At 42.3% G+C, this 13160-nt stretch overlaps 1 protein-coding gene across 3 annotated transcripts in view; it reads left to right on the top strand.

Moving 5' to 3' along the window:
• Positions 1 to 6852: 6852 nt before the first annotated feature.
• The window catches only part of mrs2 (magnesium transporter MRS2), a 29312-nt gene continuing 23004 nt past the window's right edge, over positions 6853 to 13160 (top strand). Inside the window, exons 1-4 of one of the 3 annotated variants that reach the window (XM_080203906.1) lie at positions 6853 to 7369; positions 9585 to 9655; positions 9734 to 9770; positions 11301 to 11413. In XM_080203906.1, coding sequence (XP_080060032.1) covers positions 7159 to 7369; positions 9585 to 9655; positions 9734 to 9770; positions 11301 to 11413 — 432 coding nt within the window. In that variant the 5' untranslated portion in view covers positions 6853 to 7158. Of the gene's footprint in view, positions 7370 to 7577; positions 8517 to 9581; positions 9656 to 9733; positions 9771 to 11300; positions 11414 to 13160 lie in introns of those variants that run through there. The other 2 variants (XM_080203896.1, XM_080203915.1) reach the window with 2 other exon arrangements.

The raw sequence follows: 13160 nt of genomic DNA, 5'->3' as shown, positions 1-13160 counted from the left end.
TTGGCAGTGCCAGCCTGTGCCCCGTGGCACTGCCCAAGGGGGAAAGTGCCCATGACCAGGGGTACCTTGACATTGCTTACCAGGCATGGCAGTGCCAACGGGGTGAGGCCTGCTAGGGCAGGGTATAGGGGGCAGAGCCTACTAGGTGCGGCCTAGAGGATGATCCATGGGAGTGGCGGGTCCTGCAGCCTTTCTGCAAGGGGATCGATCGAGACTGGAGTGAGGCTAGAGGGTGGACAATTTGGAAGTATCATGTAACGAAACACTGTAGGTAGAGCTCAGAAACAGGAAACGTGCAGTCACTTTGCTGGGGGTATATCACAGGCCTCCCAACAGCCCACAGGAAGTTGAAGAACGAATAGGTAAGGAGATTCTGGGCAGGTGTAGAAAAAATAGGGTTGTTGTAGTGGGAGATGTTAATTTCCCTCATTTAGACTGGAAATCCCTTAGGGCTGGGGGTCTGGATGGGGAGGAATTTATAAATGTGTCCAGGAAGGTTCTTTGGAGCAATATGTTAATAGTCCTACTAGAGAGGGAGCTATACTGGACCTAGTATTGAGATCCTTTCTCTTCCTGATACTTATTAATGACCGAGACTGCTGTCTTGGTATCAAAATTTGCAGATGACATGACGATTGGAAATGTTGCCAACTGTGCTGACTGTGGTTTTTGCTTTATGAGGGCAATCTGCTGAGAGGGTCAAGTGATCCAGGTAACCAATAAGAGTGGGTGATCCACTCTAGAAAGTGCGGGTTTCTGTGTCAGTTTGATCTTGGAAGCTGACTGGCTGCCATGAGGCTGCAAGCCTCTATTATAGTTACATGTAAATAAACACTGCAGTTGCTATTTACCAAACTGATGAAAGGGAATTATTACAATGAGGATAGTCTTGAACTTAAAAAGGACATAGAGGTATTGGTGGATGGGTAGACAGGTGGCAGATGAAGTTCAAAGCAGAGAAGTGTGAAGTGATTCATTTTGGCAGGAAGAATATGGAGAGACAGTATAAAGTAAAGGGAAGCACAGGAGCAGAGTAATCTTGGTGCATTTGTGCATAAGTTATTAAAGATCACAGGTCATGTTGAGAGAGCAGTTAATAAAATATGTAGTATATTGATCCTGAGGAGTACAGACAGGGTAAGTAGTGAGAAACTGATTCCCATTCAAGAGACCATCAAGAACGAGGGGGCTCAAATGCAAAATAATTGGCTTAAAAGAATAAAAGTGAGATGAGGGATCATTTTTCCACCCACCGTTGGTTGGAGTCTGGAATGAACTTCCAGAGAGAGTGGGGGAGGCAGGTTTGATTGAGGTTTTCAAAAGGAGATTGAATTGTTATCTGAAAAGAAAGAATGCACAAGGTTCTGGACATAAAATAGGGGAATGGGACTAAGTAGAATGCTCTTTGAACAAGCCAGTGCAGCCTCAATGGGTCAAATGGCCTCCTTCCACATTGTAAAGACTCGGTGATCTCCAGAGATACTTCTGGTCCAGTATTGTAATGGACTGTTGCACTGTTGGAGGTGCCCACCTTTAGATGAGAAGTTAAACTGAGGCTCTGTGAACCCTTTCAGTTTGACAAAAAAATTCCATTGTACTGTGTGAAATACCAGGGGAATTCTTCTGAGTTAATATTTGTCACTCAATCAACATCTAAAAACAGATTATTTAGTTATTATCACATTCTTGTTTGCAGAACTTTGCTGCGGCAAATTGACTGTCACATTTCGACATTAGCAAGGTGTTGGAGGGTATCATTGACAGTGCTCTCAAGCTCATTTACACAGCAATAACCTGCACATAGAAACTAGAAGCAGGAATCGGCCATTCAGCCCTTCGAGTCTGCTCCGCCATTCATTTTGATCACAGCTGACCATCAAATTTAATATCCTGATTCCCCCCTTCCCCCATATTCCTTTAGCCCCAAGAGATATATCTCATTTCTTCTTAAAATCAGACAACCTTTTTGATTTGATTTGATTTATTATTGTCACATGTATTAACATACAGTGAAAAAATATTGTTTCTTGCGTGCTATACAGACAAAACATACCGTTCATAGAGAAGGGAATGAGAGAGTGCAGAATGTACTGTTGCAGTCATAGACAGGGTAGAGAGAAAGATCAAGTTAATGTGAGGTAAGTACATATAGAAGTCTGACAGCAGCAAGGAAGAAGCTGTTCTTGAATAGCTTGGTATGTGACCTCAGACTTTTATATCTTTTTCCCGATGGAAGAAGGTAGAAGAAAGAATGTGCGGGTGCATGGAATCCTTAATTATGCACCTTGCTTTGTCGAGGCATTGGGAAGTGTAGACAAAGTCAATGAATGGGAGCCTGGTTTGCGTGATGGATTGGGCTACATTCACGACCTTTTGTAGTTTCTTGCAGTCTTAGGCAGAGCAGGAGCCATACCAAGCTGTGATACAAACAGAAAGAATGCTTTCTGTGGTGCATCTGTAAAAGTTGGTGAGAGTCGTAGCTGACGTGCCAAATTTCCTTAGTCTTCTGAGAAAGTAGAGGCATTGGTGGGCTTTCTTAACTATAGTGTCGGCAATGGGTGATCAGGACAAGTTGTTGGTGATCTGGACACCTAAAAACTTGTAGCTCTTGAATCTTTCTATTTCATCCCCATTGATGTAGACAGGAGCATGTTCTCCTTTATGCTTCCTGGAGTCGATGACAATCTCCTTCATTTTGTTGACATTGAGGGAGAAATTATTGTTGCTATTCTAGTTCACCAGATTCTCTATTTCATTCCTGTACTCTGTCTCGTCATTATTTGAGATCCGACCCACTATGGTGGTGTCGTCAGCAAATCTGAAAATCGAATTGGAGAGGAATTTGGCCACACAGACGCTGGTATACAAGGAGTATAGTAGAGGGTTGAGAACACAGCCTTGTGGGGCACTGGTGTTGAGGATGATCGTGGAGGAGGTGTTGTTGACTATCCTTACTGATTGTGGTCTGTGAGTTAGGAAGTTCAGGATCCGGTTGCAGAGGGAGGTGTCGAAGCCCAGGCCATGGAGTTTAGAGATGAGTTTTGTGGGAATAATAGTGTTGAATGCTGAGCTGTAGTCAATAAATAGGAGTCAGACATAGGTGTCCTTGTTATCTAGGTATTCCAGGGTTGAGTGCAGGGCCAGGAAAATGGCATCTGCTGTGGACCTGTTGCAGCAGTAGGCAAACTGTTGTGGATCAAGGTAGTCCAGGAGCCTGGAACTGATTTGTGCCATAATTAATCTTTTGAAGCACTTCATTATGATGGAAATATGATGAAATACTTTATGAGGAAAATAACCACCTTTTAGCCTCAACTACATCCTGTGGTATGAATTCCACATATTCACCACCCTCTGGGTGAAGAAATTTCCCCTCACTCAGTTCTAAAAGGTTTACCCTTTATTCTCAAACTATGACCCCTAGTTCTGGACTCCCCCATTATTGGGAACATTCTTTCTGAATCTATCCTGTCTAACTCTGTTAGAGTTTTATAAGTTTCTATGCAATCCCCTCACTCTTCTAAACACGTGAATATAATCCTAACCGACTTTATGTCTCCTCATGTAACAGGCCAGTCACCCCAGGAATCAGCCTGGTAAACCTTTGCTGTACTCCATCTATAACAAGGACATCCTTCCTCAAATAGGACACTAATACTTCAGGTGTGGCCTCACCAACACCCTATACAATTGCAGCAAAAAATCCCTATCCCTATACTCAAAGACTCTCACTGTGATAGCCAGCATACTATTTGCCTTCTTTGTAACCTACTGTACCCGCACACTTACTTTAAGCGAGTGATGCATGAGGGTTCCAGGGTCTCGTTGAGTATCCACCTCTTGCAATTTACACCCATTCAAGTAATAATCTATCTGCCTATTATTGCTACGCAAGTCGATAACCTCATATTTATCCACCTTGTACTGCAACAGTCATGCACATGCCCACACACTCAACCTGTCCAAATTACACTGAAGCATCTCTGCATCCTCACAGCTCACCCCCCCCCCACCCAACTTTGTATCACCTCCAAATTTAGAAATAATAGTCAGTTTCCTCTTCCAAATCATTAATATATAATGTCAACAGTTGGGGTCCTAGCACAGATCCCCTGTGGAACATCACTAGTCACTGACTGCCAATCAGAAAAAGATCCATTTATGCCAACTCTTTGCTTCCTATCTGCTAACCAGTTTTCTATCTGTCTCAAGCCATTACCTACAATCCCATACGCTTGAACTTTACACAGCAGTTTATTATTGTGAGACTTTGTTGAAAGCCTTTTGAAAACCTAAATAAACCACATCCATTTGTTCTTGGTCAACTCAACTAGTTACATCTTCAATTAATTCCAACAGATTCATCAAGCATGATTTCTCTTTTGTAAATCTAGGCTGAAATTGTCTGACTATACCACTGCTTTTCAGGTCGTGAGTCATGAAATCCTTGATAATACATTCTTACAACTTTCCCAGTACCGACGTTAGGCTCACTGTTTTCTCTCTACCTCCATTTTTGAATAGCGGTCTTACAGTAGCTACACTCCAATCAGTAAGAACTATTCCAGAATCCAAAGAATGTTGGAAAATAACCACTAACGGATCTACTATTTCCAGGGCCACTTCCTTAAATGCTCTGGGATGAAGATTATCAAGACCTAGAGATCTAGCCACCTTCAATCCCATCAACTTCCTCAAAACCATTTCTTTACTAATGCTGATTTCCTTCAGCTCCTCACTAAAACAGATCTCTCTCTTTACTTCAGGTACATTATTCATGTCTCTTTTATGAAAACTGAAGCAAAGTACATATTTAATTCCTCAGCCATTTCTTTATTTCCCCATTATGATTTCTCCCATTTCTGACTGTAAGGGCTAATTTTATTTTCTTTAGATAGCTATAGAAACTTTTGCTATCAGTTTTTCTGTTCCCCGCCAGTTTACTTTCATACTCATTCTTCCCTTCTTAATCAGTCGCTTGGTCCTCCTTTGCTGAATTTTAAATTGTTCCCAATCCTCACACCTATTGCTTTTTCTTGCCAATTTGTATGCTTCTTCCTTGAATCTGATACTATCGCTAATTTCCCTTATAAGCCATGGTTTGGCCACAATTTCCTTACCATTCTTGGGCCAAACAGGAATTAAGTTTACCTATTCGTTCTTTAATGCCTGCCATTGCCTGTCCACTGCCTTTCCTTTCAGTAATGTTACCCAGTCCATCATGGATAATTCATGCTTCATATCATCCTAGTTATTTTTACTGAGATTCAGGACCCTGGTCTCAGAATCAACTACATCACTATCCACCTTGACAAAAAATTCTATCACATTATGGTCACTCATACCCAAGGGTTCTCTCCCAACGAGATTGCCAACTAATCCTTTCTCATTGCAGTACACCCAGTCCAAGATGTCCTGCTCCCTTGTTGTTTCCTCAACATATTGCTCCAGAAAATCATCCCGTATGCACTCCAGAAATTCCTCCTCTATTGTACTGTGATTAATTTGACTCTCCCAATCTGTATGCAGATTACAGTCATCCTAGAAGGACATGGGCAGCTGCTTCATGGGAACTCCACCACCTGCATGTTCTCAAAACCACACTCCATCCTAATTTGGAATGATATTGCCTTTCCTTCAATGTCGCTGGATCAAAATCAAAAACCAGCCTCCCATCCATTAACACTGTCTACACTTCCCATTGCCTCAGAAGAGCAGCCAGTATAATTCAGGACTCCATGCACCCAGACATTCTGTCTTCTATCTTCTTCCATTGGGAAAAAGATACAAAAGTCTGAGGTCACATACCAACCTTCTTCCCTGCTGCCATCAGACTTTTGAATGGACTTACCTTGCACTAAGTTGATTTTTCTCTACACCCTAGCTATGAATGTAACACTACATTCTGCACTCGCTCCTTTCCTTTTCTATGAATGGTATACTATCTGTTTTGCATGCGAGAAACAATGCCCTTCACTGTATACTAATATATGTGACAATAATAAACCAAATCAAATGAAATCAAAATCCTGGAATTCTCTCCTTAACAGCATTGTGGATGCACCTACACTGAAAAAGAAAGCTAACTACTACCTTCTCAAAGGCAATTAGGGATGGGCAACAAATGCCAGTGAAAGAACAACATTTTTTACAACATCTGGGACACTTCAGAACTACTTGGCTGTTTATGCACCGAGATGTCCTGAGTTTGTGAAAGGAGTTATAGAAATTCAAATGTTCTTTCATACATATACAAGTTTTTTTCATTCATTTGTGGGATGTGGGCATCACTGACTGACCAGAATTTATTGTCCATCCCTAGTTGCCCTTGACGTAAGCAGCTTTCTAGTCCACTTCAGAGAGCAACTGAGTGTCAACCACATTTCTGTGGGTCTGGAATCACCTGTAGGCCAGACCCAGATAAGGACAGATTTCCTTCCGTAAAGGACGTTAGTGAACCAGATGGGTTTTTTCGACAATCGATGCTAGTTCCATGGTCATCAGTGGATTCTTAATTCCAGATATTTTTAATTGAATTCAAATTCCACCACCTGCCATGGCAGGATTCCAACCCCAGTAACCAGAACATTAACCGAGTTTCTGGATTAATAGTCTGGTGATAACACCACTGGGGCATTGCCTATCCCTTTTTCCTAAATAAACAGGTGTACTCATTCAATTTATTTTCCCTGAAACCAAAATACAGGGAATCTATCAGCTGGTGAAACTTGACAGATCATTTTGCGCTGAGGACTGCACTCCAGCACATGCGCATCGTTCAACAATCCAGACGGTAATGCGCATGCGAGAACGTGCGCCCTCCACTCCACTGCGCTTGCGCACATTGTTGCATGTCAGTTTCCTGTGTAACAGAATTGTTACTAATGGATGCATTCTGAATTAGAATCCTGCCCGGATGGTTCGCAGCGTCACGCTCCTTGTAGTCTTGCAAAGTCTTCCTGACAGCTGACCTTCACTCGTATCTACAGAAGTTACTTTAAAAGGGCACTTGGTTTCGGTACTTGGCTCCACTGCTGCTTAATGTTTTCTTCCGGGAGAGAATTTCCATATCATTGCCCTTGACTGTTGACGAGATCGTTTATTTGGGTCTCAGCTCCCCCCTTGGCTGAGAGGGAACTTTAAACCACAAACTGGTGAATGGAGATCTCCGGACTAACCAGGTCTTTGCTACGATCCGTGAAAGAGCAAGCTAGATTCACCAATCCTCTTAAATTATCATGCTTTAAATACAGTAGTATGTGTAGGATTTCACAACACTGCGCACATGAAAGAAATATTTCTGAGCTACATTCGTGTGGGATGGAAATCCAGGCCCACCAAATCCTTAAGCTCAAATCAAGCAGGCAGTGTGAGTATGTATTTCGAATATGCACATTATAGAGTATTGCTTGCAAGCTGTTTTTTTTTGCATTATAATTTCCCATGGTAGCAAGTGCAGGAAAGTTGGAATGACATTTGACTAGACACCAATAATAATTGGTTGTTTTTTGGTGCAAGGATCAAAGATGGCTGCCTAGTGTGGAGAGAGAGCAAAAAGGGGAGAGGGAAAGAAGATGTAAGAAATGGGGTGAAGTCAGTACAAAGTTAAAGAGGAAGGAAGGTAAAAGATTAAGGGAGGTTCAGCATTGACAGGAACGTAAAAGTTACAATTAGTTCATCTGTGGTCAATGAGGGATTGCACACCTTCTGGAACTTTCTTCTTTCTCTTGCGTTGTGGACCTTCATCTGCCCTCTTCAAAGACAGCTACATCTCGTTGAAGCAGGGCTGTGTTCAAAGTCAACTGTGTTGAAGTCAAAGCCAATTTTCGTCAAGTAGGTTTTCAGTTGCCCTGTGATCAACAATTGGGAGTTGAGAGCCCACTTCGGAAGACGAAGGTTTGTCCAGCCCAGCTACCACATGAGAATGGCACCCTGACTTGTTGGAAGAAATCTATGAACGTCTGAGCCTGCATCTGAATGCTGATAACACAAAACTCCTCCAGTCAAAACCATAACTTGCACACCACATTGTCCCAGCATTACAGCTGCAGGTAACCAAGCACCCTCCACCACATCCCCCAACCCCCAACCGCATGATACCAGAAGGCAGTTGATCACATCTGCTATCTGAGTAGGAAAATGTCTCTGATCATAGTGAATGGGTCAAGTTCCTTCATGTAAAGAATAGAGCAAGTGGTATAGATATTGGGAAAGATCGGAGGAGGGAAGATTTGAAAGGTGGTGAGGACTTGATATTGGATGAAGTAGCATATCAAACAGATCTGCAGAGATAAAGACAAGATACTGCAGATGCTGGAATCTGAAACAAAAACAGAAAAAGCTGAAAAGTCTTAGCAGATCTGACAGCATCTGTGGAGAGAGCTGGTGAAAAGTCTTCCAGACTCGGAACATTGGCTCTATTCTCTCTGCTAGACTTGCTGAGATTTTCCAGATCTACAGAGGGAATTTGAAGTTCGTATCTCGATGACATACAGTGGCAACTTGGAGGTGAAATGGTAAATTGTATTTCATTATGTTAATATTAAAAATAAGTATGACTCCATATAGGAACCAGAAAGAGCCTCATTACCATTCATGTGGATGATGTCTGATTTGCAGCTCCACTCCATTTGCTCCATATTCCGAGATACCCTTGCTCAAAAAAAAATCACTGTTTTGAAAACTGCATTTGGCACAATCCACAGTCTTTTGAGGCAGAGTATGTTGATAGTGTGCCCATCTCACCAACTAAATGTGACAGCTCCGTGATCGGTACTGAAGTAATTTACCCTCCTCGTATATTGGGTTATCCTGTGTACTCTTCTCTACACAAACTGTTAGTAACTTGTACGTCATGTGAAGCGTAGTGACTCTAATATACTGCAGGCCACATTGCGAATGACCTGCCATGCTAGCGCAAGATGGGTTGAAGTAAATAACTTGGATTCATATATTTTCCTGACCCTTAATGTATAAAATACTTCACAGTCAATTAAATACTTTTTAAAAGTATATTATCACTTTTATAACATGGTAGCCAATTTGCGCACAATAAAAATGCTGGAAAATCTCAGCAGATCTGGCAGCACCTGTAAGGAGAGAAAACAGCTGATGCATTGATCCAGATGACCCTTTGTGAAAGGGTCGGCTGGACTCAAGATGAGCTCTTTCCTCTCCTTACAGATGCTACCAGACCTGCTGAGATTTTCCAGTATTTTCTGTTTGGTTTTGCATTCCAGCATCCGCACTAATTTGCTGTATACAATAAGCTTCGACAAACAACAATCTGACTCAGTGAAAAGGTAAACCGTAATGCTGGAAAGTCTAAACCTTAGTTTCAGCGCCAAGCCTGTCAGTCGCATAGCATAACCCAAGAATCTACCTTCATCCCTGGCATTCCTATTCTCTGCACCAATCATCTTTATAACTTGTGCTGAGAACACGGTGCAGTCATTAGCCTTATCTGTGCTGTATAACTTTTTCATTCTATATTTAGTACAAATAAAATCAACATGAGAGAGATTGCACTTGTTTACGTGGAAAGCAAGTCTTTAATATTTTCACCTTTTAAATTTCTCCAGCAGATGGGCGACGAAACCGCAGCACAGACCCTTCACAAACTACTCTTGCCAGTGTGGTTCCAGTGTTTTCTGTAGTAAGTGCAGTGTGGATGTTTTAATTGAAATTTGCAGAAAATGCACATGTACCACGTTAAAAGTATATTTTCTTTCAGATGAAATATGACAAAGTTGGGAATGTGAGCTTCTTTGGTAAGTTTGTTTTGAGTCGTGTTGTATTTTCTGAATATCATATTTCTTGTCAGAAAGAGATTTTTGCATCAAATTTTCAAATTGTGCAGTTGTAGAATGACTTTCTTCCCAATTGCCTATCTTGTGATGCCAGCTGCAAGCTTCCACATTAAATCCATAGAATTCCTATAGTGCAGAAGGAGGCCATTTGGCCCATTGAGCCTGCACAAACTCTCCAACAGAGCATCTTACCTTAGCCCTCCTCCTTGCCCTATCCCCATTACCCCACATAATCCCTGCTAATCCACATAAGCTGCACATCTTTGGACTGTGGGAAGAAACCGGAGCACCCAGAGAAAACCCATCATACAAACCATCCTCCCATCCATTGACTCTTTGACACTTCCCGATCCTCGGAAAAGCAGCCAGCATAATTAAGGACCCCACGCACCCCAGACATACTCTCTTCTATCTTCTTCTGTTGGGAGAAAGATAGAAAAGTCTGAGGTCACATACCAATCGACTCAAGAACAGTTTCTTCCCTGCTGGCATCAGACTTTTGAATGGACCTACCTTGCATTTAGTTGATCTTTCTCTACACCCTAGCTATGACAGTAACACTACATTCTGCATTCTTTCTTTTCCTTCTGTATGAATGGCATGTTTTGTTTGTACGCCATGCAAGAAATAATACTTTTCATTGTATATTATTACATGTGACAATAATAAATCAAATCAAAACGCACACAGACATGGGGAGAATATGCAAACTCCACACAGATTGTCACCAAGGTTGGAATTGAACCCAGGTCCCTGGTGCAGTGAGGCAGCTGTGCTAACCACTATGCCACTGTGCTGTCCAATGGCCCACAGACAGTTCTCATTTAATTTCAACACCTGCTATCATTTTGGTCATGCAGTCTGGTCTGGATGTATAATTGAGCAAAAATGGGCACTAAACCGAAGAAGAAAGTATTGGAAATGGGGCTGGGAGACCAAAATCTTGGTCAGGAGGTGGACTACATGGAGAAGCAAGGGAAGGGACATAGAGCGCTCTCCAAAAAGAGCCACAATTGTCCTGTACACAGTTTGCCTTTTGCTGAGCATCCAACTATGCTTAGAATACGTTAAAAATCTGTCAATCTAATCTTCATCAGTGGCAGACATTGGGCAAGCTGTGTGCTATCTGTCATTCCACCACTGTCAGTGCTCTTTGCAAAAGAGCTTAGTCATTTTAGTGATTGTTCTCCACTTGCATCTGATTAGATGTTACTACCCCGAGTTGAGCTGCCAGCTATCACTGACACAAAGAGGGGCAATTGGGGACTAAACCCCTGAAGACAGGGCTGCTGAGGGTGGGACAAAGAGAGTGCAGCATTTGCAGTTGGTGTTACCAAATCTGAGTGTTTAGTTTGATTAGTGGTTTAGATAGCAAAATGAACGTAGTTATGACCAAATTCAGTGGCCTTGCCTCACGTAGAAGAAGAGAGAAATAGCACTGTTTAGTAAGTAATTTTGATGGCAACGTTTATGTCACTTTTTGCATTACAGAACGAAAGAAGACTGAACTGTATCAGGAACTGGGTCTTCAAGCTCGAGATTTACGATTTCAACATTTAACAAGCATTAATACGAGGAACAATTGCATCATCTTAAGAATGGAGGTAAGAAGGCTCTTCAGTCATGCTTCCAGGTGATTCAGCACTTTCTTTTACTGCATTCTTGGGATAAGGACATTGCAAGCATGGCTGATGTTTATTGCCCATCATTGGTTGCCTTTGATGTAAGACGTTTTTACTTGAACTGCTGTTAGGAAGGGAGTTCCATGATTTTAGTCTACTGACAATGATGGAATGGTGATGTAAGTTGCTGTGATATTCCTTGCATCATATTTTGTAGAATCATAGAATCCCTACAGTGCAAAATGAGGCCATTCAGCCCATTGAACCTGCCCCAAGAACAATCCCACCCAGGCCCCATCTCTGTCAACCCAGGTGTTTATCCTTCTAATCCTCCTGACACCAAGGGGCAATTTGGCATGGCCAATCAACCTAACCGGCACATCTTTGGACTGTGGGAGCAGTCAGAGGAAACCCACGTAGACAAGGGGAGAATGTGCAAACTCTGCACCAACAGTGACCCGAGACCAGAATTGAACCCGGGTTCCTGGCGCTATGAGGCAGCAGTGCTAATCACTATGCCACCGTGCCACCCTAATATTTGTCATAACATAAATTGTGTTTTGCATTAAAATCGAACAAGACATCCACAATGTGAACAAAACACTGCAAACAAATCTGCAATTTTTATAGATTAAGTTTAAATTTGTACATATTGAATGATAAAATGGGATTTGGTTGATCAGATTATGAAGAAGTGTTGCCATTTGTTTTGCAATACATGGCTCATTGGTTGCTATGTTGCTAGACTGGATGGTTTCTGGAAGACCCATGTTCTGAGCAGGCACTTGAAAACATCACCATTTTGCTGCAGACAGGTGGCACCACACATTGTGATATGTTCATTCAAAAAAAAAGAAAAACCTTCCATTCCAACACGGCGTTATCACTTCCACAGGCAATCCCAGTTTGTTCCACAGCCAATCAGTTGCTTTCACCATTAAAGGAAAATATGGCAACAAGTTTGCATAGTTCTTACCTACAATCAGGCAGCACGGTGGCACAGTGGTTACCACTGGTGCTTCATAGCCCCAGGGACCTGGGTTCAATTCCCGGCTTGGGTGTGTGGAATTTGCACATTCTCGCTGGGCCTTAGTGGGTTTCCTCCAGATGCTCCAGCTTCCTCCCACGCTCCAAAGATATGCGGGTTAGGTTGATTGGCCATGCCAAATTGCCCCTTAGTGTCCCAGGATGCGTCGATTAGAGGGATTAATGGGGTAAATGTGTGGGGTTGTGGGGATAGGGTCTGGGGTGGGGTTGTGGTCGGCGCAGACTCGATGGGCCGAATGGCCTCCTTTGGCACTGTAGGGATTCAATGGTTTCTAATCAGCAAATGAAATCATCTCTTTTGGCGGTAGTGAGTGAGAATTGTTGACCAGGCCACTACAAGAAGCGCCCTGCTTCCCTTTCTCTAGTGCTCCTGGGTGCTTTATCAAACCCGTGAGTGCAGGACCTAAAAAAAGGTTAAATGTTGCTGTTTCCATATCATCAGGGAGTGTTTGCTGTTGACAAGCACTTTTTGTGATTTGATGCCATGTGTGAAGTCTCTTGTCAAGTGTACATCTAGGCAAGTGCAGTTGGAACTGACAGGTTTGACCCACAGGTCCTTTGGTTCTTTGAAATAGAAATAAAACATTTTCATCCAGTGCCTTTGCTATTCAAGGAACATTGACAAATTTGAACAACTACTCGTTTAACAGAAATCATGATCCAAGCATAGATTAATTGCCTT

This window comes from Carcharhinus amblyrhynchos, chromosome 2 (assembly GCF_965287045.1).
Source record: "Carcharhinus amblyrhynchos chromosome 2, sCarAmb.v2.hapA, whole genome shotgun sequence".
Taxonomy (NCBI): Eukaryota; Metazoa; Chordata; class Chondrichthyes; order Carcharhiniformes; family Carcharhinidae; genus Carcharhinus; species Carcharhinus amblyrhynchos.
The sequence above is the reverse complement of the archived record's forward strand: the minus strand, read 5'-3'. Positions and strand labels throughout refer to the sequence as shown.